The sequence below is a fragment of the Mastigoproctus giganteus genome, chromosome 3, assembly GCF_048544385.1.
Source record: "Mastigoproctus giganteus isolate SK-2022 chromosome 3, ASM4854438v1, whole genome shotgun sequence".
NCBI lineage: Eukaryota > Metazoa > Arthropoda > Arachnida > Uropygi > Thelyphonidae > Mastigoproctus > Mastigoproctus giganteus.
In genome coordinates, this window is record NC_143577.1 from 255,226,262 (window position 1) to 255,251,139 (window position 24,878).

The 24,878-nt window shown below is 36.8% G+C and overlaps 1 protein-coding gene across 1 annotated transcript in view; it reads right to left on the reverse strand.

Moving 5' to 3' along the window:
* Nucleotides 1–24,878, reverse strand: part of Chc (clathrin heavy chain) — a 496,589-nt gene that overhangs the window by 151,105 nt on the left and 320,606 nt on the right. The window contains exons 16-17 of the mRNA XM_090369802.1: nucleotides 9,720–9,790; nucleotides 6,934–7,152 (exon numbers count right to left, since the gene is read on the reverse strand). Coding sequence (XP_090225928.1) covers nucleotides 6,934–7,152; nucleotides 9,720–9,790 — 290 coding nt within the window. The remainder of the gene's footprint in view (nucleotides 1–6,933; nucleotides 7,153–9,719; nucleotides 9,791–24,878) is intronic.

Here is a 24,878-nt window from a genome sequence, read left to right on the forward strand (position 1 = left end):
GTAGGTTTGTAGCCGATGGGCAGGAGCGGGAGTGCAGTAGCACATGCTCTTTGAGTAGACTGGGGTTCAAGCCCCTGGCTGCCGAATACGGTCGATCTGCCAACCCGCACTGGACCAGCGTGGCAGATTATGGTCCATTTCCCTCAGCATGAATTGTTGAGGAGGCTTCCATCCTGCAGTGGGTTGATAATGGCTGCACTTTACTTTTTTACTTTTATCCCTAGAACCATGTATGAAACTTGATGCCATTGTTCTAGTATAGCAGATAGATATCGAATAGCATGATGTATATCTTGAACTTGATAGTGTAAGGTATAATGTAAAACAAGATAGCACAATATGTAGCACTGTATTAGGAATCTGTTAGCTTTATAGAGTATTGTCAATCAATTAAATTTAATAATCTTATTAATTTTCATTGTTAAATAAATTTTATTTAAACAGAAATCATGTCCAAGACTGGAGCAGCAAAGCAACGAGCATAATCTGGCAGAACTGGTGTGGCTCGGGAGAAAACCAAACGGGGCGATTCTCCTAAGCATCACATTCTAAAAAAAAATGTGTAAAATGTGAAATGTTTGTAAAGCTTTCGGGAACAGGACATTAACTAGCCAAGGAGGAGGTCTTTGTGTGTGTGTGTGTGTGTGTGTGTGTGTGTGTGTGTGTGTGTGTGTGTGTGTGTGTGCGTGCGTGCGCGCCCGCGCTAGGTGCAGAGAATATCAAGAAATCAGGCACCAACTCAGCGTTCTGATGGAGTCTAAGGTGTAGGGCTGATGCCCTCAAAGGAATTAAAAGGGGGGCCCCATCAGGTTCTCACGTGCCCAACTCAATGCCAGGGCTGCTCCTTGTGCAATAGGCAACAATCTTCAGGGCAGAATGCGCTGGTCCCACAGGAGCTAGTTATTGTTGGTGACCCAAGTGTCAGGGAAATGGGAAACATATTGCGCAAAAAGGATAGGTGGAATAGCACTGCGGTATGACATCAGGGAATATATTTTAAGGGCACAAAAGATAATATTGTTGTACACGTACGCACTAATGACAGTAAGTGCAGGAGATCTGCAGACTTACTTAACAAGTACAAGTCAATATTGGGGGGGGGAAGGAGTTGCGAGGTAGGGTTAAATTAGAAAGTGTCTTCAATTTTGCCCAGGCATGATAGGAAAGAGCATATGATGAGTTCCTTGTTAATCAGTTTGGCCCTGGAGAGATTGTGCAAGGCTCATGGGGTAGAATTTTTCACAGTGTGATCTGTGCTTGTTAATAGCAGACTGCTTCTACATGGCTGGCATGCACTTAAATAGAAATGGTGTAAGAATATTTGCTAATGTTATCGAGGCAATGTTATGTGGGTCAGAAAACTGCTCGCTTGGGTGGGGATTCACAGACTAATACATTAACAGTAGCCACAGGCAGAGGTGGAAAAGAATCTTGCACTGCTTCTATTGGAATGAAAAGCAGCCTGGAAAGCAAGGTGCTGGGAATTTAAAGAACTGCTGGAAGCCATCATAAGACAAGTAAATACATGGGTTGTGTTAGGGTACTAAAAGTAAGAATAGGTGCATGTATATTTGCATGTATACCAATGCTAGGAGTATAGTAAATAAATTTGATGCATTTGAAGTGCTGGTCAAGACATCAAAGGCGGATATCGTTGAGATATCAGAGACGTGGAGTCACATAGATATTAGGAATGCAGAATTGGAATTTAAGGAGTACGTGTACAGAAAGCATAGACAGAATAGGAAAGGAGGAGGGGTTATGCTGTTAGTTAAGAAACACAAAATCAAAGAAAGTGCATGCAGTTGACATTGGTGAACAGAGCAATGTTAAGTCGCTTTCATGTGAAATAAGCACTTGGAAAGCAAAAATGAAGGTAGGATTGTGTTTTATGCCTAATGACGCTGATGAGTACAATGAACAACTATACAGAGAAATAGTGGGCCGGTAAATCAGAATATCTTATAATGGGGGAATTTAACTTCCCAGATATTGACTGGAACTTGTGGGTTGGTCACTCACACACTAGCAAGCCTTTTGTGGATTTACTGGATGATTGTTTTCTACACTTTACATATATCTATCATAGTCTTTGTCTACCAACACAGAAGGCTATGGTAAATATATGTAAAGTGTGTTAGTTGTCTGATGGCACAAGGAGTTTTCCCCATCTCTGCATTGCATATTGTGTGACACAGAACTCCGTGGAGGCCAGAGATTTAAAAAAAAGTTTGTGGATAGTGGTTTGTTGTGTAGTGTTATGTTGTGTTGTTTCTCTAATCATTTAGCTGTTGAGCTCTATTGGAACCCACCAATGCTGACACTTTTCTACGATGAGGCAGATCAGCCACCCAGCAAATTATTTAAGTACTTTGGAAGGCCCCGCCATCTAATTTCCGAGGATCCACAGCAGCATGTACAAGAGACAACCAGAGGAAGAAATACCTTGATCTGATTATCAGCAGTGCTTATACATGCATTAAGAATTTGCAGATAAATAAACTAGGTGGCAGTGATCCCAGTTTACTGAATTTACTTAAAGTGACCATCAGGGGTAAAGGGAAGGGTTTTTGCTTTTGTAAAGGCGACTGCAGTGGTCTCAGGCATTTCTTAAATTTTATACAGTGGGACCAACTGATGATGTTACCAATGGCAAATTCTAAATGGGAAGCATTCAAGGAATTAATCTTGGAGATACCAACTAAGAAATACTGTCCAAGGTTTAGGCCCAAATGGATGTCAGTTATTATTGTTATTTGGTTTTTTTTAGGAGCATTAGCAACTAAGGCCATATTGCTCCGGGGATATGCAGTGGTCATTCCCTGACCTTTCCACATCCTCCGTATTTGGTGGTCACGGGCTCGAACCCCGGTCTAATCAAGAAGTGTGTGCTACGCACTGCTGCGCCTGCCCACCTGGCTACGGAGGCGCCATGGATGCATATAAATTAACAGGAAACACAGAAGGCTATGGTAGATATAGGTTAATCCAGTGGTGTACAAACTATGGGGCACGACCCCCAGAGGGGTCACAGGATAAATTAAAGGGGGTCACGGAAATTTTTAAATGAAATTAGTTGTGTACATAAACATAAAAAACCTGTTGTTAAAATTACTTTTTCAATAGTTTCAATATAGAGAGACTTTACTTATCGAATGAAGTCTGAGATACGAATGAACCCTATTGACACTTTTTTAGGGTGGTTTCACAAGTGGTACAGGTGGCTTTCTTACTTATTGTCCTTGTGGGTAATACACTAAATTTCCTCACTAGCTACAGACACACAGAAAGCAGCTGACTAGATGTGTTTTTCATTCTTCTGCTACTTTTTATATTATCATGTATTAATACTTCTCAATACTACTCGATTGCTGAACCATAATCCCTTTAGCTCTTAATTTGTGCTTCCTACAGCAAAAATTTCTGAAATTGCCTAAAGGCCAAAGGTGCGAATATGCGGTGGCAATAAAGAGCAAGTCTGTTAATGCGGAGCAAGTTGTGGTGGCAATAAAGAGCAAGAGCAAGTATTCTGCTTCGCAATTCGGTGCGTTCATGTCAACTTGGATGTGTTTTTCATTCTTCTGCTACTTTTTATATTATCATTGTTTTTAAGAAGAAAAAATATACATTTTACCATGGACAATTGGGTAATCAAAACAGTCGAGGAGTGACGATAATAATGTTGCTACAGATACTTCAGAAGCTGAAAGTGTAAGAAATGTATCATGTGAAAATTTGGACACTAACATTATTTCAAGTGTAGTGCAACCACCAATTTCTAGTAGAGATCCATCATTTTCTAAATCAAAAAGAATGGAAAAGAATAGAAAATATCAAGAAGAATTTAAAGGAAATTAAGTATTTAAATGAAAGAATGGCTTTACTTAGTGTTGTTGATGATGGCAATGTCCTTCGTGCATAATAAGTTACAAAAAACTGGTTAATGAAAACACGAAACCTATTAAGTGAAAAAAGACACTTACATATGAAACATCCAGAGATAACGAAAAATACTGAATCCTTTTAAAAAGACATGCCGACACCATACAAGGTCTGAAATCTTTCCTGAAGAAAGATGCAGCAGTTCCTTGTAAAGCTTTAAGAGTATAGTTGGAAGTTTTATTTTTAATAGGAAAAAAATTTTAAATCACATACTATTGCTGAATCTCTTGTTCTCCCTGCTGCTATAAAAATGATTTCAATTATGCATGGAGAAAAGTACAGCGATTAAAATACTATTCCTCTATCCAGAGACAATCTCGCAGCATATTACAGTTATCACAGACAACATAAAATTCAGTTTATTAAACTGATTGAGAAAAAGTCCAATTTTTGCAATACAGTTAGATGAATTCACAGATATTTAAAACCTTGCCCAACTTATTGTATATGTGAGATACTGTGAGGGAGATATTTTTCTATTTGCAAAACTTTGGAAGGAAGAACTACGGGCAAAAAAAAAAATTTCTGATGTTATATTTTCTTTCAAACAAATAATCTAATGTGGAACAACTGCTTTGTGATATGTATGATGCATTAACAGGATAAAATAAAAGTTTAAAATATAGTTTTGAATCATTGCATTACACATAGGGAAGCATTAGTAGCAAAGGAAATGTACAATCTTTGTGCAATCAGTTTTGATTGCACAAAGTTTTGAAAGATGCGGTAAGTGTGATCAAATTTATTAAAAAAGTAGAAGCTTAAATAGCAGACTTTTCACAATGCGGCGTAATGAAATGGGATGAAATATTTATTTTATATACAAAAGTGAGGTGGTTGTCCAGTGGTAAAGTGTTGCAACATCTTTTTCACCTCAAAAATGAAGTTTTGTTTTTATCGGATAAAAATCAGAACCATCAGATGTTTACAAATCAAAAATGGCCTGAAAAACTTAGTTCTGTTGCTGATATATTCGAAAAACTTAATGATTTAAATTTATGTCTTCAAGGAGGGGAAACAAATATATTAATACTCGGTGATAACAGAAACTTTCAAAGGGAAGCTTAATCTTTGGAAAACTGAATTTTTTTGAGTGTAATAATACTGAAATGTTCTCATGCTTTTCTGATTTTGTTATAATATTGACATCATTGCCACCCACCTAACAATGCAAATTAAGAATTTTTCCAACTGATATAATGTATCTCCAGGGTAAAAAAAAAAAAAAAAAAAAAAAAAAAAAAAACTTGTATTGGATTTGTGATCCCTTTGCTTTTGATATTTCTTCCTGTCCTGAAATTACCATGCAACAAAAGGAAGATCTTATCAACTTGTCATCTGACAAAGCATTACATGCTCTTTTCAATACTACTTGGGAAAAATTTTGGATCTTCAAGACGAGTATCCAGAATTATCGAAAATGGCGATACAAACATTGCTACCTTTCAGGTCTACACATTTATGTGAGGTTGGTTTCTCAAAATTAAGAGCTATAAAAAAAAAAAACCACTCTGGACTTGATCCAGATGACATGAGATTAGTAATTTCAAACATTGCAGCAAATATGGTTCAAATATTACCAATTATCCAGGCTCATCCTCCTCATCAATGGTTTTGTTTTGTAATTGTTCATTTTTTGTTTTGTAATCTTAATTGAAGAATAAGAATTTGATTTGTTGTTTTGTAGTATTCAATTAAAATACTAAATTATTTTAATTGTGTAAATTAAAATGGATACAATTGTTTTATTCCTTTCTCAGTACTCGAATAAGATTTTCTACTACATAATTTATAAAATGCTATTCTTCTTCTCTAAAAATCTGGTCATCCTACCTCGAGATTTGCATTGAGGAGTCGTGTCAATTTTATATTTAATAAAGGGGGATTGTGAGCGAAATAAGTTTCGCCGCCACTGGGTTAGTCGGTTATCAAGTCACAAAGTTATCAAGTTAGGCAAGTGAAGGCACATTACGAGAAATCTTTGGTAAAGGATGCAAAGAAAAACAGACTTCTTTAATTATATAAACTCTAAAAGGAAGGGGATGATTCAGATTTGTCCACGATATCGATGATCCTGCTCAGATAATGACAAAAATGAATATTTTGCATATACATTCACACACGTGTGCAGGAAAAAAAAAACCACACTATAAAGCAGTGTGGCCTGACTACTTCCCAATTCAGTTCTGCACGTGTGAAAGACTTCTGACATCTGCTCAGCCAGCCCAACAGAGTTCTCTGCTCAACTCCCTGAACTGAGGTTAGTTTTGTTACTTGAATGGCCCAACATTCCTTATCACTTGAACACCTTGTTAATTCCAGGCCACATCAATCACTGCCAGTGCAGTAATTCAGGCCAACAGTATGCCTTTACTAAACATGTACTTAGAATGGCCCAGCAGTGTAAGTCCCATTATTTAGTTCTGTTTGTTTATTCAGATTTGTCTGCTTATGCTGACTGACTAACTTTTTTGGGGGGGGGGGGAGATGACTGGTCTGCTATGTTCACATCTTTTTTTCAAGTAACCCAAGAACAGGTTTGTCTGTGCAGATTTTTAATTTCTTATCTTGAAGTTTTGGCACAAACATCTGGAGAAATGCTTGGACATGATAGAACAAATACCAGCATATTATTTGTTTGGTTTTTTTGATGTTATTTTTGAGACTTTGTGGCTAGAAGCAATCTGGAACAGTCTGACAGTAATTATTTTCTGTCAAAAATGATGCAAGTGTTTAAGAAAGTTTCCTTCATTTCAAGACCATATAATTTCAGGGATATGGCTTATATTTGAGGGCAGCTTATATTCAGAGAAAATACAGTATAATAAGATGTCTTTTACAATGTAGAATTCAGAAGATTTAATTTAACAATATATATATATATTTAAAAATTGTAGAATATGATTAAAGTTCAATTACAGAATTATACAATATCTATACCAAAAACAATGTGCAGTTAGTATATTTAATTTTTTAAAATTTTACACTTACCTTTTGTACATAAATTTCTATATACTTTTGAAGATTGTTGCGGTACAAATATAATACCAGGTCATGCACAAAATCAAAGCGGTCACATACAATGATCAGTGGAAGCTGATCAGTCAATTTTGCCTCTTTCAAGAAGTTCTTGACTCTCTCTGGATTGTAACAATTACTCTCTCTGCAAATCCTCTCTACTTCTTTTATCTGTCCTGTTTTACATGCAGCCTGAAATAAAGAAGCATTACACAAGATTTTTTGAAATAACAAGCTTTAAATACATCTAACTTGCCTATTACAAAAAAGAATCAAATCAGTGCAATACAGAAAATGCAGGTAACAGGTACAAAAATATATGAAGATATTAATCAAAAATTTAGCAAAAATAGCAGCAGTCCCCGATTAGTGGTTTGCAAGGGGTTTTTGAAAGTGTTCCAGGGGGTTCACACTAAAAATTCTGTATTGGTTTACAGAATTTCTGCTTTGATTTATGTAAGTATATCTTTGTAAACCTACAAAATAGTTTAATATTAATTCATGCAGTTCAGTTCAAAATTATATTTACTTGTGGTTTGGGTCACATGCCCTTACATAGAAAGAATGAATGACAAGATGTTAGAGGGGGAAAGGGTGCAAACGTGCTCATATGCATTGCACTGTTTGGCTATGGTAAAAGGGTTATAAAAAATTATAACTAATTGCCAATGAAAGAAACCACATCTCCCACAATTCCTTATTACAGCATATCATATTAAATAAATGTTTTCTATACTAAATATTTTTTCATTCTCAAAGACCGTTGTTATGTATAGGTACTTAATTAAGTAATTAACGTATAATTAAGTTCGGTTCAGTTGTGTTAAGTAATTTTATTGATGTGATCTCTGACCTTTTCTTTCGAAAGTGCAGCTTTCCTTAAAGTCTGGGTCCATATCAGAATATTTAATGCTTTCCATTTTGAAACAGTCTTTGCACTCATTGTTTATGGTACATGTAGTGTTAGTAAATAAATAAGGAGTTAACCTCAATATAGTACGTGGAACACTTCCGTATGATACCCTCCAGAAATTAAAACGGAAAAAACGAAAAAACCGACAACTTACCGGAACATTAAAGTAAAATATAAATAATTAAATAATCAATTTAACACAATTCAAAATCAATTTAAAACAATTAAAATTCAAATTAACGCAATTAAAAGAATCTAACGAAAATATTCAAGACGATTTTCCTTCCTGAAGCTGACAATGCTTTTCGACCGACTGTCGTGATCACAGGAACGAAAATTACCGAATCAGGCTAAACCTGCAACTTAAATAGTGATTATATGTCTTCGCGCATGCGCGTAAAGGTCCACGCATCGGAGATCAAATATGGCCGCCGAACATTAACAGAATTCTCATGTAATTTAATTTCAACGGTTTCTGCAATTAATAGTCGCGTATAATTACGTTGAACATTAAGTATTTTGGCCTCGTTAAATAAAAAAGTATGTTTTTCGTTAATGGCATGAAAGGCTAATTCTGACGCTGCTGAACGAGAAGCACGAACAGAGGCTTCGTGTTGATTAACACGGATATTAAGAGAAAACCGGGTCGAACCCTGGTAAGACGAGTCGCAATCACCGCAAGAAATGTTGTATACTAGATCATTGATTTGTGTTGCGAACACGGAAAGAACCGAGCGATTGTTCAGTATAGTGTGTAACTTCCGTATGGGACTAGCTATAATTTTAAATTCGGTATCTTTAAAGAATCTGTTAAGCTGTTTGTGCCACTGTTCAACATATGGGACAGAAATAAAGTATTTTTTGATATTTCTATTGTTGACTGGTGTAGTATTTTGTATCCTATCCTTAGCTTGTACCCTAATTCGATTTATTGTGTTAATGGGATAACCCCTGTTTAAGAATCTGCTAGTTAATATTTGTATTTCTGAGTCCAAAGCAGAATCCGTCGTTGAATATTTATAGGCATTTAGAAATTGATTAAAGATAATCGATCTTTTGTAGGTTTTTCCACGTACTATATTGAGGTTAACTCCTCTTATTTATTTACTAATATTATTATCAACGTAGAACATATTGAGTTATTACAGCTCTGATTCATACTATCTAGGTACATGTAGTGATAATACATGTATATATAGGAACCATATATAATTTTTAAAATATATAAATCAAATTGAAATAAAAAAAGGGTGCAATAATATAAATTGAAATAAAGAAAGTGCACCATTGTGGTATGTTACAGCAGAATGAATATACACATGGATGTGTGTATAAACGCTGTAAAAGACACTTTAAAATCTTGCACATTTTATAATCAAGAAGTAGTAAGAAAGTAATCTGGCATTCATATCCATGATCACAATTGTCTTTAAGAATCCATACAAAAAAGAGTGACATTTTCTTTATAAGGTTTTTGCAGGACTATCTTTTCTTTTCTTTTAATGGGTTGAAAACAGAAATGAAACTATGCAAATTGTGTAACACTGATATATAGAAGAACAATTAGCAGAAAATTCCAGATGTGAAACATTTTTTAAAGACATTAAAACCTCACTGGAGTTTGTTTATGACTGTTTCAGAGTATTTAACTGTAGGGTCTTGATATTTGTAAATTGTCATAATGGTGCAAGGAAGTCCAAGGACTTTGCTGCATCAGAAAAAAATTTAAATAAAAATAATAAAAAATAAAATGATGCATCTGTGTCCAGCTGCTTTATAAGATGTGTAACCTGTGCTAATATATATTTTTTTAAATAAATATTTTAGTATTAATATTTGACCTTACCTGGATATATTTAAAGTGAACTTCGGGATCTTGACTGAAGTTTACAATGGAACCCAAGAAATAGAAGAGGCCTGTAAAGAATATTAACAGAAATCACTCCTTGAAATTGGATGGGAGAACGTAGTATGATATTCATTGAAATATAAGAAAAATGAAAATATTAATTAGCAGTCTGACAAAACTTCCTTTCATTGGATATTAGTTTTCAATCAGACTAGTGTATTGAATGCAAGCTATGACATTAATTCTTTGGAGGATTGGGACTTCTTGGGCCCTTTTAAACATTAAAAGTCAAGCTACCAAATAGAAAATTTTTCTCAATTTTTCTAGTTAGCAAGAGGGCAATTAAAAATTTTCACAACACACACAATGATTAAAACTTAAATTATCAGGTTATGCAATTAGGCAAATATAAGATTAAGTATTAAAAAAGCAAGTGTATCAGAATATTTTTCTCAAAATTAGTCTTTTGACATTGGCATACAATTTTGAACAAAAGTACTGGCTATAAAACATGTTCAAAAAGGAATGTCATGAACACTTCCTCGCAAACAAACCAGTACGAATGAGCCAACAAGTATAGCCATATTTCTAAAACCATATTTCTACATGCAGAGGTGCACACTTGCCACTGATGTCATTTTGTAAGGATTTTTATGGTTACCTAAATGAAAGAATGGGCATTTCTATTTCATTTTGGATTGCACAAATTTTGAATCTCTCTATGATGCTACTGATACCATACTTTCAACTTTTAGAAATCAGAAGGTGGAAAACTTTTAATACAGATCGCGTTTCCAGGCAAGAAAATACCAGACAGCACAAGTTTTTAACAAGAATGCTAATACATGTTCAATGTAAGGTACACCTAATAATTATCAAGGTTATATAAATTTTACTGGTAGGGAAAATTAAGATCAATCAGGAATATAGGTTATCTAACTGCTGCTACCTACCAACAGCATTTAAGGCTAATAAAATTAATTCCATATCTTGGGAAATTGGTTAATATTGTAGCATATACAAACACTAATGATAACACATACACATACAACTTCAGTTAAATATGGGCATATGGGAAGCAAAGCAAATGAAAGTTCAAAGAATTTTTAAAGAAACAGTTTCGCAATTAGCTTCTTTAAATTTCAGATTTGCACTGTATGTGATAATTCGTCAGATTTTAAACAACGCTTGACAACACTGATTTGATGATCAGTGTTGTCAAAATAAAAAAAAAATAATCAGTACTATATTATATCTGCACTAATCTGCACTAATATCAAATACATTACATACATCTGAAATTTAATGCTCACTGCTAAACTGTTAAGTAAAATGTACCCAACAAACACAAAAACATTGTAGAAGATGCTACATATCATTTGTTAAAAATTAATGCTATTTTGATTACTTAGAAATTAAATATTATAAATTCCAGACAATAGACCACTTAGCACTTACATGGGTGATGCTTCACACAGTATGAAATGGATAATTCACAAGATATTTTTCTCCACTTTGCTAGTATTATCTTTCATTTCTATTTCATAACCTTGTGATGGCATTTGCTATTAGTAGTGGAAAAAGATGAAAAAAAGCAAGCATATACAGCATCAGCAAAAAAAAAAAAAACACTCGCCATATCACTTGTCTATGCCTTTAAAAGTTTTATTTCTCTGAATTTATCCATCTCTAACACATTAGATGGAAGTTTGCTCCAACAATCAACTACAGCTGGCCGAAGGCAAATTTAAGGACATTATCTTGCAAACAGCCTTGCTTTGAATTAGTGTGTGTGTGTGTAGTCTCAAGAGAAAGAACTCCATCAGAAAAGGTGAGCTTACTTAATCCATTCAGAGCCTTAAACACCTCAATCAGATCTCATCACAGGTGTCTAGCTCCCAGATAAGGCAATTTACAAAAATGAAGCCTTTCCTGATACGAGACCCTTTTCTTGTTCTTCTCACTAATCTCATTTCTCTTCTCAGCACACATTCCAACAGATCCACATCTGTTTGCAAATTAAGCTTCCAGACTTATCTGCAGTACTCAAGATGTGGCCTAACCACTTGCACAATACAATGCAATGCAATACAATACAATACAGGCAACCCCCATATAACATGGTACTTCTACAACACAGTTTTGGTACTATTGATAAATTGTGGCAATCCTCACACAACACTGTACTTATATAACATGGTTTCGCTCTAACATGGTTAGAGAATTGTGGAAAACCTCACATAACGTGGTATTTTTGAGCTTTTGTGTGGAGGAACTCTACCGTTATGTTCAACATCATTTTTCAACATTTCCATTCTTTTTTTGTGGATCCCACTGTTGACTCGCTTGTCGTTAAGCAAAAAAATAATTCTTGGGAAATTACCTATTTTATTTTCTTGGGAAATCCCAGTGTTAGGTTCTGTGCTAATCAAACTTATTTGGGTTGAACTTGTTGAAAAAAATATAGATTTCAGTTTTATTTACTATTGGATAATGTGCCAGGCCATCCAAAAGATTTAAGTCATCCAGAGGTTGAAGTAATATTTCTACCACCTAATACAACTTCTTTAATTTAGCTTTAAAACTGATTACATCAGAAAAGCATTACAATGGATTTTGGAAAAAATTGATTCCAAATCTATTGAAGTGATGGAGGCACCGAAACATTTTTCAACTGTGGACTGTCATCGTCAGCCATTTTCAACCCACTGCAGGATGAAGGCCTCTCCAGCAACTTTACAGTTCCTTCAATTTCGTGAAATTACCATCCATTTACTACCAATGAAATCGTGAATTTCATCTGTCCATCCCCGTTGTCTTCCAGGTTTTCTTCTAGCTCCTCTTGGATAACATTCTGTTATTTTCTTAGTCCGTTTGTCATCATGTCTTTGAGCTATATGCCCTGCCAAAGCCCATTTTAGTTCTTTAGTTTTGATAAGTGTCCATTACTTGAGTTTGCTACTTTATCCATGTGTTTCTTTTTTTATCTAACAGTCTGATTCCTAATATAATTCGTTCCATTCTTTGCTATGTAGTTCTCAGCTTCTCTTCTCTTCTTTTGGTGAGTGCCCAAATTTCACTTCCATAAGTCATGGTGGGGAGTATAAACTGGCTCATTATTTTACGTTTCAGACAAATTGGGATATTACTCCTCAGTATGTGACTATATTTCTGAATGCTATCCATCTAAAATTTATTCTTCTCTTGACATCCAGCCATTTATCATTATTACAGCTAATGACTTGTCCCAGATACGTATATGAATCCACCTTTTCAATTACTGCTCCTTCAATGATTATATCCCTTTCTGTGGCATACTTGATCATTATTTTTGTTTTAGTCATATTCATCTTTAGTCCAAAATCCTTACTAACTCTGCATAACTGATTAAGATTTTCCTCTTAATTCTTTGAGATCATGGCTTATGATCACAATGTCATCTGCAAATCTTAAATGGTTTAGGTACTCTTCATTCACATTGACTACTTTCTGCAACCAGTATAATCTTCTGAAAGCTTCCTCAATGGCAGCAGTAAACGACTTTAGAGATATTGGTCTCCTTGTCGAACTCCTTTCTCAATTTTAAATTTGCTACTGTCTTTGTCTAATCTAATAAAGGAGGTAGCATTCTCATATTTTCTTCAAAATCATAATATATGGGGTATCTATGCCTTGTCTTTCCAGTGCCCAAAACATTGCCGTATGCTGTACGGAGTTAAATGCCTTTTCATAATCCACAAATGCCACGCATGGTGTTTTATATTCATTTGCTTTCTCACTTAGCTATCATATTAAGTGAAGATGATCGATAGTTGAGAATCCTGTCCTAAAGCCAGCTTGCACTTTCAGTTGATTCTCATCAAGTATTCTTTCTACTCTGTTAGTAATGACCCTTGTAAACAACTTGTAGATGTGGGATAACAAGCTAATTGGTCTATACTTTCCAATTTCTGATTATCTCCTTTCTTATGCAGCAAAACTAAGATTGCATTATTCCACTCTTTAAGTGTCGCTCCTTTTCTAATGCATTTTGTAAAGAAGCTTGCCAGTTTCTCTTTCTCCAAATTTTAACAACTCTAGAGTAACTTCATCTCCCCCCCCCCCTGGCTTTCTGATTCTTCAAAGCATGTTCTACCTCATCAGGAAGGATATCAGGTATGCCGCATGTGTTACTAATTTGTGATTCATCTTCCACACTGCTGACATCATTCCCTCACTCTTTGCATCATTCTCTATAGTAGTCTTCTGCTATTTGAATTATGCTTCTCTGCTGTTTTTAAGTACACCATTGCTATTCTTCAGTTTCAATATCATTTGTCTTTCTGTACTACTGCTCATGGCTGCTGATTTAAGTCGTTTGTTTTCCCTTAATGCGTGTTCTACTTTTCTTGTGTTAAATCTTCTTATGTCCTCTCTGAGTCTCTTTCTAATGGCTTTGCATAATTTAGTATACTCAATTTTATCCTTGTCAGTGTTTATCTTGCTCTTTGTTTGTTGTCTTCGGTTCATCCTGACAAGTGTTTCTTTACTAATTTTTTTCTTATTTGGATTTCTTTTTACCTATAGGTTTCTTCGGCTGTATCACTTTCAAAAATTTGTATTATTCCTTATTGACATTTTGGTCCTGAGCAGTCTGCAGAAGCTCAAACTTGTTTCTAAGTTCCAGTACATACTGCTTTTTCTCCTTTTCTGTTATCTCAAAGACCTTCATATTATTTACTTGAGTCAGTTTTTTCCTATCTTTTCTTACATCTATATCGAGTGTGCATCTTACCATGCTGTGATCACTTCCAACATTAACCTTGTTCAGAATGGTAACATCATTCACGATATATCTTCTGTTAGTGAGGATGAGGTCGATTTCATTAGTTGTCCACTTTCTCTTCACTCTTTTCTTGAAAAAAAAAGACACTTCCTGACATTCCTCGAGATTCTGCAAATTCCACAAGTCTTTCACCTCTTTCATCAATTCCAAAATTTCTTACAGTTCTCCTTTCTAGACTGTTTTATTGCTTTCCAACCTTAGCATTGAAGTTCCCCATAATGATAGTGGGTCTTCTGCTCATCTAGAAGATTCAATTTCTGTGTACATTTCTTCAACCTCTTCATCGTCATGGCTCAATGTTGGTGCATAAATCATTATAACCTTTAACTTGTACCTCTTAGAAATCCTGAGTAGTAGTCTTGACACCCTTGGTGATGTGCTTCTGAATTCCAAAATGTTGTTTTTAATATCTTTATGAACCAGAAACACAACTCCACCTTTACTGTTTTCACTATTTCCATTGTCCAGCAGATTTCCACTTGATAAACTTACAAGTGATCCATTTCTTCTTATTTCAGCCAAACCGATGATATTCCAATTCACATTTTCTAATTCCTTTTCCAGCTCTAGTATCCTGTCTTCACTGATCAGCAATCTTACATTGTAACAGGCTAAGTTCAGTATCCTGTCTTCACTGATGAGCGATCATACGTTGTAACAGGCCAAGTTCAGTTTCCATGCATGGCAACCTGGTTGTACCCAGAGATTCTTAGCACCCTCTGCTTCCACTCTGATCCTCTCACTGCCATAAGAGGGAGAGTGAAAGCTGCTGGGGACTGTGGGCCATTTGTTTCATTTCGCCATGTGCTGGAGGGTTTGGTCTTTTCCTCTTCACACTGACCAGGCGTTCTCGAAGAGAACCACTCTACACGCTCGTTGCCACTTAAGTGACGTAACAGGGCTTGCCATCGAGGTGTGCATGAGTGGATTTCAGAGAGGCAGGCCAACTGGACTTCTCCTAAATCTTCTAAAATAGAAAGATATTGGATCCAGTGTTTTAGACTGAGTGTTTGATAACTCAGAATACCTGTTCCCCTCTAAGCCCCTTGTGGACTGCATCGGAGTCAAATCATAGTTTATCACTCAAAGAAGTAAAATCAACCATCAACAGTAACTGGGTGTTGGAAAAATGTATGGCCAGAGTCGATTCATTCAGAAAATACAAGGGGGTATCAAAAAGTTTGTATCCTGACCTAGATAAAACATCAGTAGGATGATGCCATTTTTAATATAAGTTGTCTACATATTCAATAACTAACATTGTGAAATTTCATTCCTGTAGGTGATCGTACACCAGAGGTAGATCCTGCAATCTGAGGAAGGATGCTATGGTTGACAAAGTAGAATATTGAGCAGTGATCAAGTTCCTGCATTTACAGGATAAGGAAGCTCAGGAAATTGTCAAAGAAATGAAAGCTGTGTATGGGCAGAATTGTCCATCCTATGCCACTGTAAAAAAAGTGAAACAGGAGTTCCAGTGCAGTTGTACAAGTGTCTTTGACGAACCAAGAGAAGGAAGGGGAAGACTATCAACATTCACAGACAGTGAGAATGTTACAAAGGTTGAGCAGCTGGTGTTGAGTGAGACGTGTGGCAATTAATTTCATTGAAAATGCAGTTGGAATTAGTTATGGGTCTGCCCCCAGCATTTTACATGACCATCTGCATATGTCTAAGGTCTCTGCACGATGGGTTCTAAGGCTGTTGACGCCTTTGCAGAAGCAATATAGAATGCAATGTTCTCGCCAACTGTTGGATTTGTGTAATGATATGTTGAGAACATTTTTGATCGGTTGGTGGCAAATGTGGGTTATACCAGTATGATCCGGAGACTAAAGATATGTCAAAGCAGTGAAAGCACACCTTCTCCCAAAAAGGCAAAGACCACTTCATCTGTAAAGGTGATGTCTGTGTTTTGGGACAGAAAAGGGGTTATCCTGGCAGATTACCTACCTCGTGGTTCCACACTTACCGGAGAATACTACAGAAATCTTTTGAAAAAGTTATGCGATGCTTTGAAGGTGAAAAGGCAAGCAATGTTAACCAAAGGTGCCTGTCTTCTGTTAGACAATGCACCGGCTCACATGACCATTTCCACCGCCAACTTTGGTGCCCAGTGCAGCTTCAAACTAGTGCAGCACTCACCCTATTCTCTTGACCTAACACCATCAGACTTCTTGTTTCAAAAAATGAAGAGACCATTGCTTGGACACAGCTTTGATTTGTCTCAGGAAGTCATCAATGAAGTGGAATTGTGGTTTCAGGCAAAAAAGTGCAGCACTTCTATGATAAAGGCATTAAACAACTGATCCATAGAAGAGAGAAATATGTTACTATACATGGTGAGTACATAGAAAAGGATTAAAGTTCCTGTGAAGTTTCACCTTTCTAGGGCTATTATTTCTAGGTAAGGGTACGAACTTTTTGATCCCCTTCGTATGGTTGAACTGGCAGAAAACGGAATCGGTACGATAGAAGTTGCTAATTGGTAGGAGGGGATGGTTTTGATGATATGACTACTGAAGACATTCAAGAATTACTTGTAGGAAAAAAAGGTTGGCGAAGCAGATTTGGTAGAAATGGCAACAGAGAAAATGTTCTTGTTTGATTGTGCTAGCAGCGATGAATAGAAACAAAATTAAATGAATGTACATTAACTGGCATATATGTTGTTGTTATTTGGTTTTTAGGAGAATTAGCAACTAAGGCCATATTGCTCCGGGAATATGCGGTGGTCATTCCCTGACCTTTCCGCATCCTCTGTATTTGGTGGTGACTGGCTCGAACCCCGGTCTAATCAAGAAGCATGTGCTACGCACTGCTGCTCCTTCCCACCTCGCTACGGCGGCGCCAAGGCATATATGTATCACAGTTTGTAAGATGTTTGTTCAGTTATTACTATTTTAAATAAAAATTAGGTTTCAGATAGTTATAAAAAAATGGTGTATTTTTATTGGAATGTAACCCCCCTTTTTTGTATTGTTTCTTAGTCCCGTATAACACTGTTTCGCACTGCACGAGATTTTATAGGAACCTAAGTACCATGTTATAGGAGGGTTACCTGTAATCCTCCTATAACATGGTACTGCTGAAAAAATTCAATGAGATGTCTGGGCAGCCTGTCTGCAATGCTAATGCCACCATTTTGAATTAAAAGGAAAATTAAACATATCTCATTTAAGAATGTGTGGATATGTCAACTTTCTTATATAATTTTAATTTTCAGTATTAAAATTAGAATAGCAACTGGCAGTTATTTTAATGCCTCAAAAACTAACACACCCAATGGCATGTTAGAGTTTTTGGTCTATGTTAAAATAACATTATTTACATCGAAAACCAATGGTGTAAACTACAGCTTAACGCTATACCAATGGTCTTCAACATGGCTATTTTGTTATAGGATGTATGAATGTGTATATTTCTAGGGAATTGAAACCTGAAAAAAAAAAAAAATGTACTGCAAGACACCTACACTGGAAAAACTCCACCCTATAAAGACAGGATATGACATGTTGAACTGGATTGTCACCAGTGATGAACTGTTGATTCACCAATCACACCTTGAATCTAAATGTGCATCACTGAAAAAGAAATACCATGGTTCCTCCCCACCCTAGTACAGACAGGTGTATATCCAAACAAGAAATTAAGGCTGCATTAAACAGCAGGGAAAGTAATAATGAACATTTTCTAGGACTTGACATTCTTGTGCACTTTCACGAGGCCTGGAGATAGTATGCATCAAATACATCATACTGAATACTTCTGAAAGAACCTAGGTACTCAATTTGCACGAAAAAAGTGCAGGGCTATAGACAGAACTGCTATTGCTAGACACCACAGAGCATGTAAACCTAAGAGGCCATTAATGATTCAGGCAGGGAACATATCGTTCATCTTCCCTACATTTTTTGTAAAACATTTGACAATGAAGAGGCTGCACATGAACACAGGTTACAACAGCAATGGATGTGTTTTTACACAACAGATTTCCAGAATTTAATAAAGCAGTGAAACAAGTTTATCTTTACGTTTTTTGGTAATTATAATGGGGGAGGGATCAATTCAGGTCAGCTTCTTGCTCTTACACACACACACACACACACACACACACACACACACACACTGCACAATCTCTTATTTTGACAAAATACCATGGAGGCTTCTTACTTTTACACCTGTCTGTACTAGAATGGACTTAGTGTCTGTGAGGATCTATCACCAAATCCCCTTGCTATAGGTGGGGGTTACTCCTACTCCCCTTGCAAGTAGGAGTAATCTACAGACCAGGTGATTGTGAAGATTATGACAAAAGCCTCTACATGCAAATGGAATGGGCAAGTAAACGTCAATGCCTTATTATGGGTGATTTCAATTTGCCTCTAATTGATTGGAGTAAATGGGAAGGAAACTAGACATGGGGAACAAAATTTTTAAATCAACTAGATGACTGTTATTTGTATCAACATGTCAGGGAAAGTACTAGAGAAAAGAATATCCTAGACCTCATCATCACACATGAATTAGATGACATAACAGGGCTGACAGTAGAGGAACCAGTAGCAGGAAGTGATCACGGAGTTCTACGGTGGATGATGACGAGACAGGTAGCAGAAGTAAAAGGCAAAGGAATGGGTTTTAATTTCAGAAAAGGAAATTATGATGCCTTAAGGTACTACATGGCCTCTATTAACTGGGTAGATGTCGCGCAGAGAATGAATACAATTGAACTGTGGTACGCTTTTAAAACATTAATCACAGATGCCTTGAATGCGTATATACCATTAAAAAAAAATACTCCAAGAGGAGGGTTCCAAGTTGGATGAATAGTGAAGTTGCCACATTACTTGAGCAGAAAAAAGTGGCATGGAAAGGTTACAGAGCAATAAAAAGTACTGGAGCCTATAACAGCTACAAGGTGATGTGTAATAGAGCCACAGAAAAGGTTCGACAGGCAAAGGCAGTTTATGAGAAATCACTAGCAAACAGAGCAAAGAGGGGGGGGGGATAAGCAATTCTTCACATATATAAATGCCAAGAAGAGCAGGACAAACCAGATCGGACCTTTACATAAGAGAAAGGGGATACTATTAAATACACCAGCTGCCGTTGCAGATGAACTCAACAGTTATTTTGCATCTATATTTACAAATGAAAAGCCTTTTGTGGCAATGGGAAATTGTGGGAGCGAAGTTAAAAAAATATGTGATTAATGATATTGAAATTTCGCAAGATTATTTAATGAAAAAACTTTCGAGCCTACAGACCAGTAAGGCTCCTGGAGTTGATGGAATATACCCTATAATCTTAAGAGAGGCGGCAAGTGAGTGCATTGAACCATTGAGGCTAATTATGCAAGCATCACTAGACTCTGGGGAGATTCCCTTGGATTGGAAAAGTGCAAATGTATCTCCCATACACAAGGGTGGCTCTAAAAGTGAAGTTGGAAATTATCGACCTGTCAGTCTGACTTCAGTAGTAGGGAAAATCATGGAGGCAATGATCAAGGGTGGAATTCAGGATCATTTGGATCGAATTGAAATTCTCAAGGATACTCAGCATGGTTTTGTAAAGGGAAAATCATGTTTAACAAATCTGGTTCGCTATTTCGAAAGGGTCACTCACGAGCTGGATTTAGGGAATAATTTCGACATTGTTTATTTAGATTTCAGCAAAGCTTTTGACTCAGTCCCACATGAGCGGTTGCTTTATAAGCTGGAACAGGTTGGAATCACTGGGAAAATCCTTAGATGGATAGAAGGATGGCTTCAGGGCAGGAGGCAGAGGGTTGTGATAAATGGCTATTCCTCAGATTGGGTTGATGTAAGAAGTGGGGTTCCCCAAGGATCAGTATTAGGACCACTGTTGTTTTTAATTTTCATAAACGACATTGATGAAGGGATAGAGGGCGTGATGTCTAAATTTGCAGATGTTAAAATTGGTAGAGTAGTTAATGATCACTCAAGCTGAGCTTCTTCAGAGAGACCTAGATAGACTTCAGGAATGGTCAGAAAAATGGCAGCTGTGCTTTAATCCAACAAAGTGTAAGGTATTACACCTGGGAAACAGTAATCCCAAAAAAACCTATTCACTTGGTGGAGTTCAACTAAACCCAGTACTGGAGGAAAGGGACTTGGGTGTTACGATACGGTCAGACGTGAAATTCTCTGAGCATTGTAAACAGGTTGCAAGGAAGGCCCATGGTGTCCTATCGATGATCTATCGAACTTTTGCAAGTAGAGATATGGACGTGATAATCCCATTATATAAGGCTTATGTTAGACCACACTTGGAATTTTATACAGAAACACAAGTATGGAGACCGCACCTAAAGAAAGACATCGAGCTTCTTGAAAGGGTGCAAAGAAGGGTAACTCGCCTGGTGAGATCGGCAAAAGGGCGTCCTTATGAAGAAAGACTTCGAATATGTGGGTTGCAGAGTTTGGAAACTAGACACCTTAGAGGAGATTTGATTGAGGTGTTTAAGGCTCTGAGAGGCATCAGTAAAATGAATGAGGCCAAAATTTTCAAGATTATAAATAATGCTAGAACTAGGGGACATAAATTCAAATTACGGGGGGAAATGTTTAGATTGGACTGCAGGAAGTTTTATTTTAGCCATCGAGTTATAAATTACTGGAATAAGTTGCCTTCATGGGTGGTAGAGGCCGACAGTTTGAGGAAATTCAAAGGTCATCTGGATAGTACTTTCAGGTAAGGGAAGCGCATAGGACGATAGGTTTAATTTCCTTTTTTTTTTTTTTTTTTTTGGCTGGTGCAGCATAAGCCATAGGCTTTCTTGCACCATGCAGCCGTTACTAATACTATGTTTTTAATTCAACCCCAGCAGGTCTAAATTAATTTGAGGTTTATACTTCAAGTGTAAAACCTTGCATTCTGCAGCATTAAAGAATAGTTGCCACTTATCTGAATCTGATGCCTGTCAAAGTCATCTACAAGGAATGCCACTTGGCACCAGTCAGTCATTGACTATCCTTCCAATCTTCAGATTGTCACATGAATCCTTTCATGTCATTTAAGAAAATCAGAAACAGAAATGGCAGAGTCACTCCCACCAATTCTCTGAAGAACCTGTTTCCAACTAGTCCATTCAAAAGAGTAGCAATTAATCACAATCCTTTGCTTCTAGTCCATTAATGATCCTGTAACCCATATAGGACCTTGCAAATGATCCCCCTATATTTGGCTTATGTAGCAATCTCATGTTAGATTAAGCCAAATGCTTTCACATCCAAATCAACAATGTCAGCTTAGTTTACAAATGAGCGCTTCCACTCTCAATTCATACCCTGAAGTAAATTTAGCATTGTGTAATGATACTACTGTAATAGACAGAAGCTGCTTGGAGGGAGTTGCTCAGGCTCTTTCATTTTTGGTTTCAATTAAGAGATTTCAAGAACAAAGCATTTCAATCCTTCTGAATGGCAACATTTTTTCAGTGGTTACATTATCAGGATTCATGTGAGTTTGTGGTTCAGTGCCTGGAATCTGCAATTGTCATGGTGCCCAAGGGGACATATGCTGTTCACCAAGCAATGTGCTTAGAAGAGAATGAAAAGACTACTCAGTTACACCTCCCCTTCTACCATCAGAATCCTTTTGCTTAACCCAGTGGTTCCCAAACTGGGGTCCATGGACCCCTGGGGGTCCACGAAACAACCGTTGTATGTATATCAAATTGATTATTAATAAAGTTATATATATTTATGTAAAAATAAGAATAAAGTTCAGTTGTTTTAAACATTTTGGATTTTCTTTTCAGAAAACTCAGTGTTTACACACACACACACGGTCCTTTTTTTTTTTTTTTTTTTGAAGTGGTCCTTAAATGTTTTCATTTTTGATGGGGTGCGTAGATCTCAGTAGTTTGGAAACCACTGCCTTAACCTGTGCTGTGCAGGTCAATCCACTAGTCCAATTCATTCTGAGGGAGCTATCCCAAGATCAACCATCCAACGAGGACAAAGTTGTGAAGCTGCCCTTCAATAATGTAGACCCAAATCCTCCCCCCCCTCTTCCTGAAGTTCTCAATTGTTGTTGTTAGTTGGTTGGTTTTTAAGAGCATTAGCAACTAAGGCCATATTGCTCCGGGGATATATGGTGGTCATTCCCTGACCTTTCTGCATCCTCCGTATTTGGTGGTCATGGGCTCGAACCCCGGTCTAATCAAGAAGAGTGTGCTACGCGCTGCTGCTCCTGCCCACCTGGCTATGAAGGTGCCGAACTTCTCAATGATTACTTATTAGATTGCTCTGTTACTAGTCTGGAACCTTAGCCTGAAAACTGTTGGCACTGGATACCAGTGATGCCAATTTCGAGATGCACTGGGAGGTTCATTTCATTATGGGCTTTATCATCCAAGAGAAACAAGCCATAATGAGCTTAAATATTATAGAGTTAATTGCATAGTTTTATCAACAGGAACTGTGGCTGAAGTTTAGACTGCACTAACTATAGAGTTGTAGCTGTTTGAGGAAAGTAAATATTTTGGCCCATAATGGCATATATGCCAGGAGGTGAGCAATACTGAGAGAGGTGTTCGTTGCGGAAAATGAGGCAACCAGATTGCCAATCACTACTGCATATGAGGCAATCAATGAGTACATGGACAGTAAGCTAGATGTTGCAGTTTGTGTGCTTTGGTAGCCACAAGTGGATAAATATGTGTTAGGTTGTTGACGATGTGTTGGAATCCAGGGACAGTTAGATATGGCATTATGAAGGACAACTTTTTTTGTTACGGGAAAATCTCATATTTAACTAATTTAGGCCATTTTGACACAGTTACTCATGAGCTGGATGTAGGAAACAATTTCATCATAGTTTATTCGGATTTTAGCAAAGCATTTGACTCAGTCCCTTATGAGAGGTTACCGTATAAACTGAAACAAGTGTTGGATTAGTGGAAAGATTCTAAAGGTAGAATGCTAGAAGGCGGAGTGTTGCAATTAATGGATATTCTTCAGATTGGTTTAAAGTCAGAAGTGGGGTCCTCCCAAGGACCAGTTGTTGGATCACTGTTGCTTCTCATTGTCATATATGGCATCCATGAAGGGATAGAAGCTGTGATATCAAATTTTGCAGACTTATGATTGGTAGAGTTGTTAATGATCAGTGCCAAGCAGCACTCCTTCAGGGTGACTTGAACAGACTTCAAGATGGTCAGAGAAGTGGTAGCTATGTTTTAATGCAGCCAAGTGTAACTAAGACCATTTTGCTGCATTAAAACAGTTACCACTTCTCTGACCATTTCTGAAGTCTGTTCAAGTCACCCTGAAGGAGTGCTGCTTGGCACTGATCATTAACAACTCTACCAATCATAACACTGTCTGCAAAATTTGACATCACAGCTTCTATCCTATCCCTTCAAACCACAAAATAAATGTTTCTTCCTCTACTGTTTTTAATTCAACCCTACCAAGTGGGGTTGAATTGAAAGCAGAGGGAATCTGGGAGTTATAATACAAGCAAATATGAAGTTTTCTGAACAGTGTAAACAGGCAGCAAGAAAAACCCATAATGTCCTATTGATGAATTATTGAATGTTATCCTTTAGAGACAGGAAGATCATAATCCCACTCTATATGGTAATTAGAGAAGCATTAGAAAGATGAATGAAGGCAGAATTTCACTGTTATAAAGAATTCTAGAACTAGGAGCTATAAATTGCATTTCAAATTACAGGGGTTGAGTCATTCATTACTGGAAAAAGTTGCCCTCGCAGGTAGTTTAGGCTGACAGTTTGAATAAATTTAAAGGTCAACTGGATAGTTAACTATAGGGGAGGGGGAACAATTTGTATTTTCATTTTTTTTTTTTTTTTTGCCAGTGCAGGTAAGAGTGTGGCTTCCTTGCACTATATCACAAATACTAACACTACCATAGAAGGGCATGGCTTATCCATAATCAGGATAGCTTAATGTCTGTTCTTGAATATATTGGATTTCTGTAGAAAATTTTTTATACATAGTAGCTTGTTAGACTTTCACTGCCAGACTTATGTCACATTTTGAACCCCCTGTGTGAATTGGGGATATATATCAAGAGCAGATGTGGATCCTGTGGGAATATGCATATAAATGTTCACTCCATTGAGAATTATCAGATTGTGTTGGGTCAAGTAATTTTTATTAGTTTTTCCAGGTTTTCAGCTCCCCATAGCAGATGGCGACTGTTTAGGTGATCTAGGATGCAGTAAAGTAAGTTGTAGCACTAATTCTTCTAAGTTAGCATAACTTTTATTCAGAAAGTCACTATACACCTGTAAGGCAGCAATGAGTAAAATGATATGAGCAACACGAGTCACT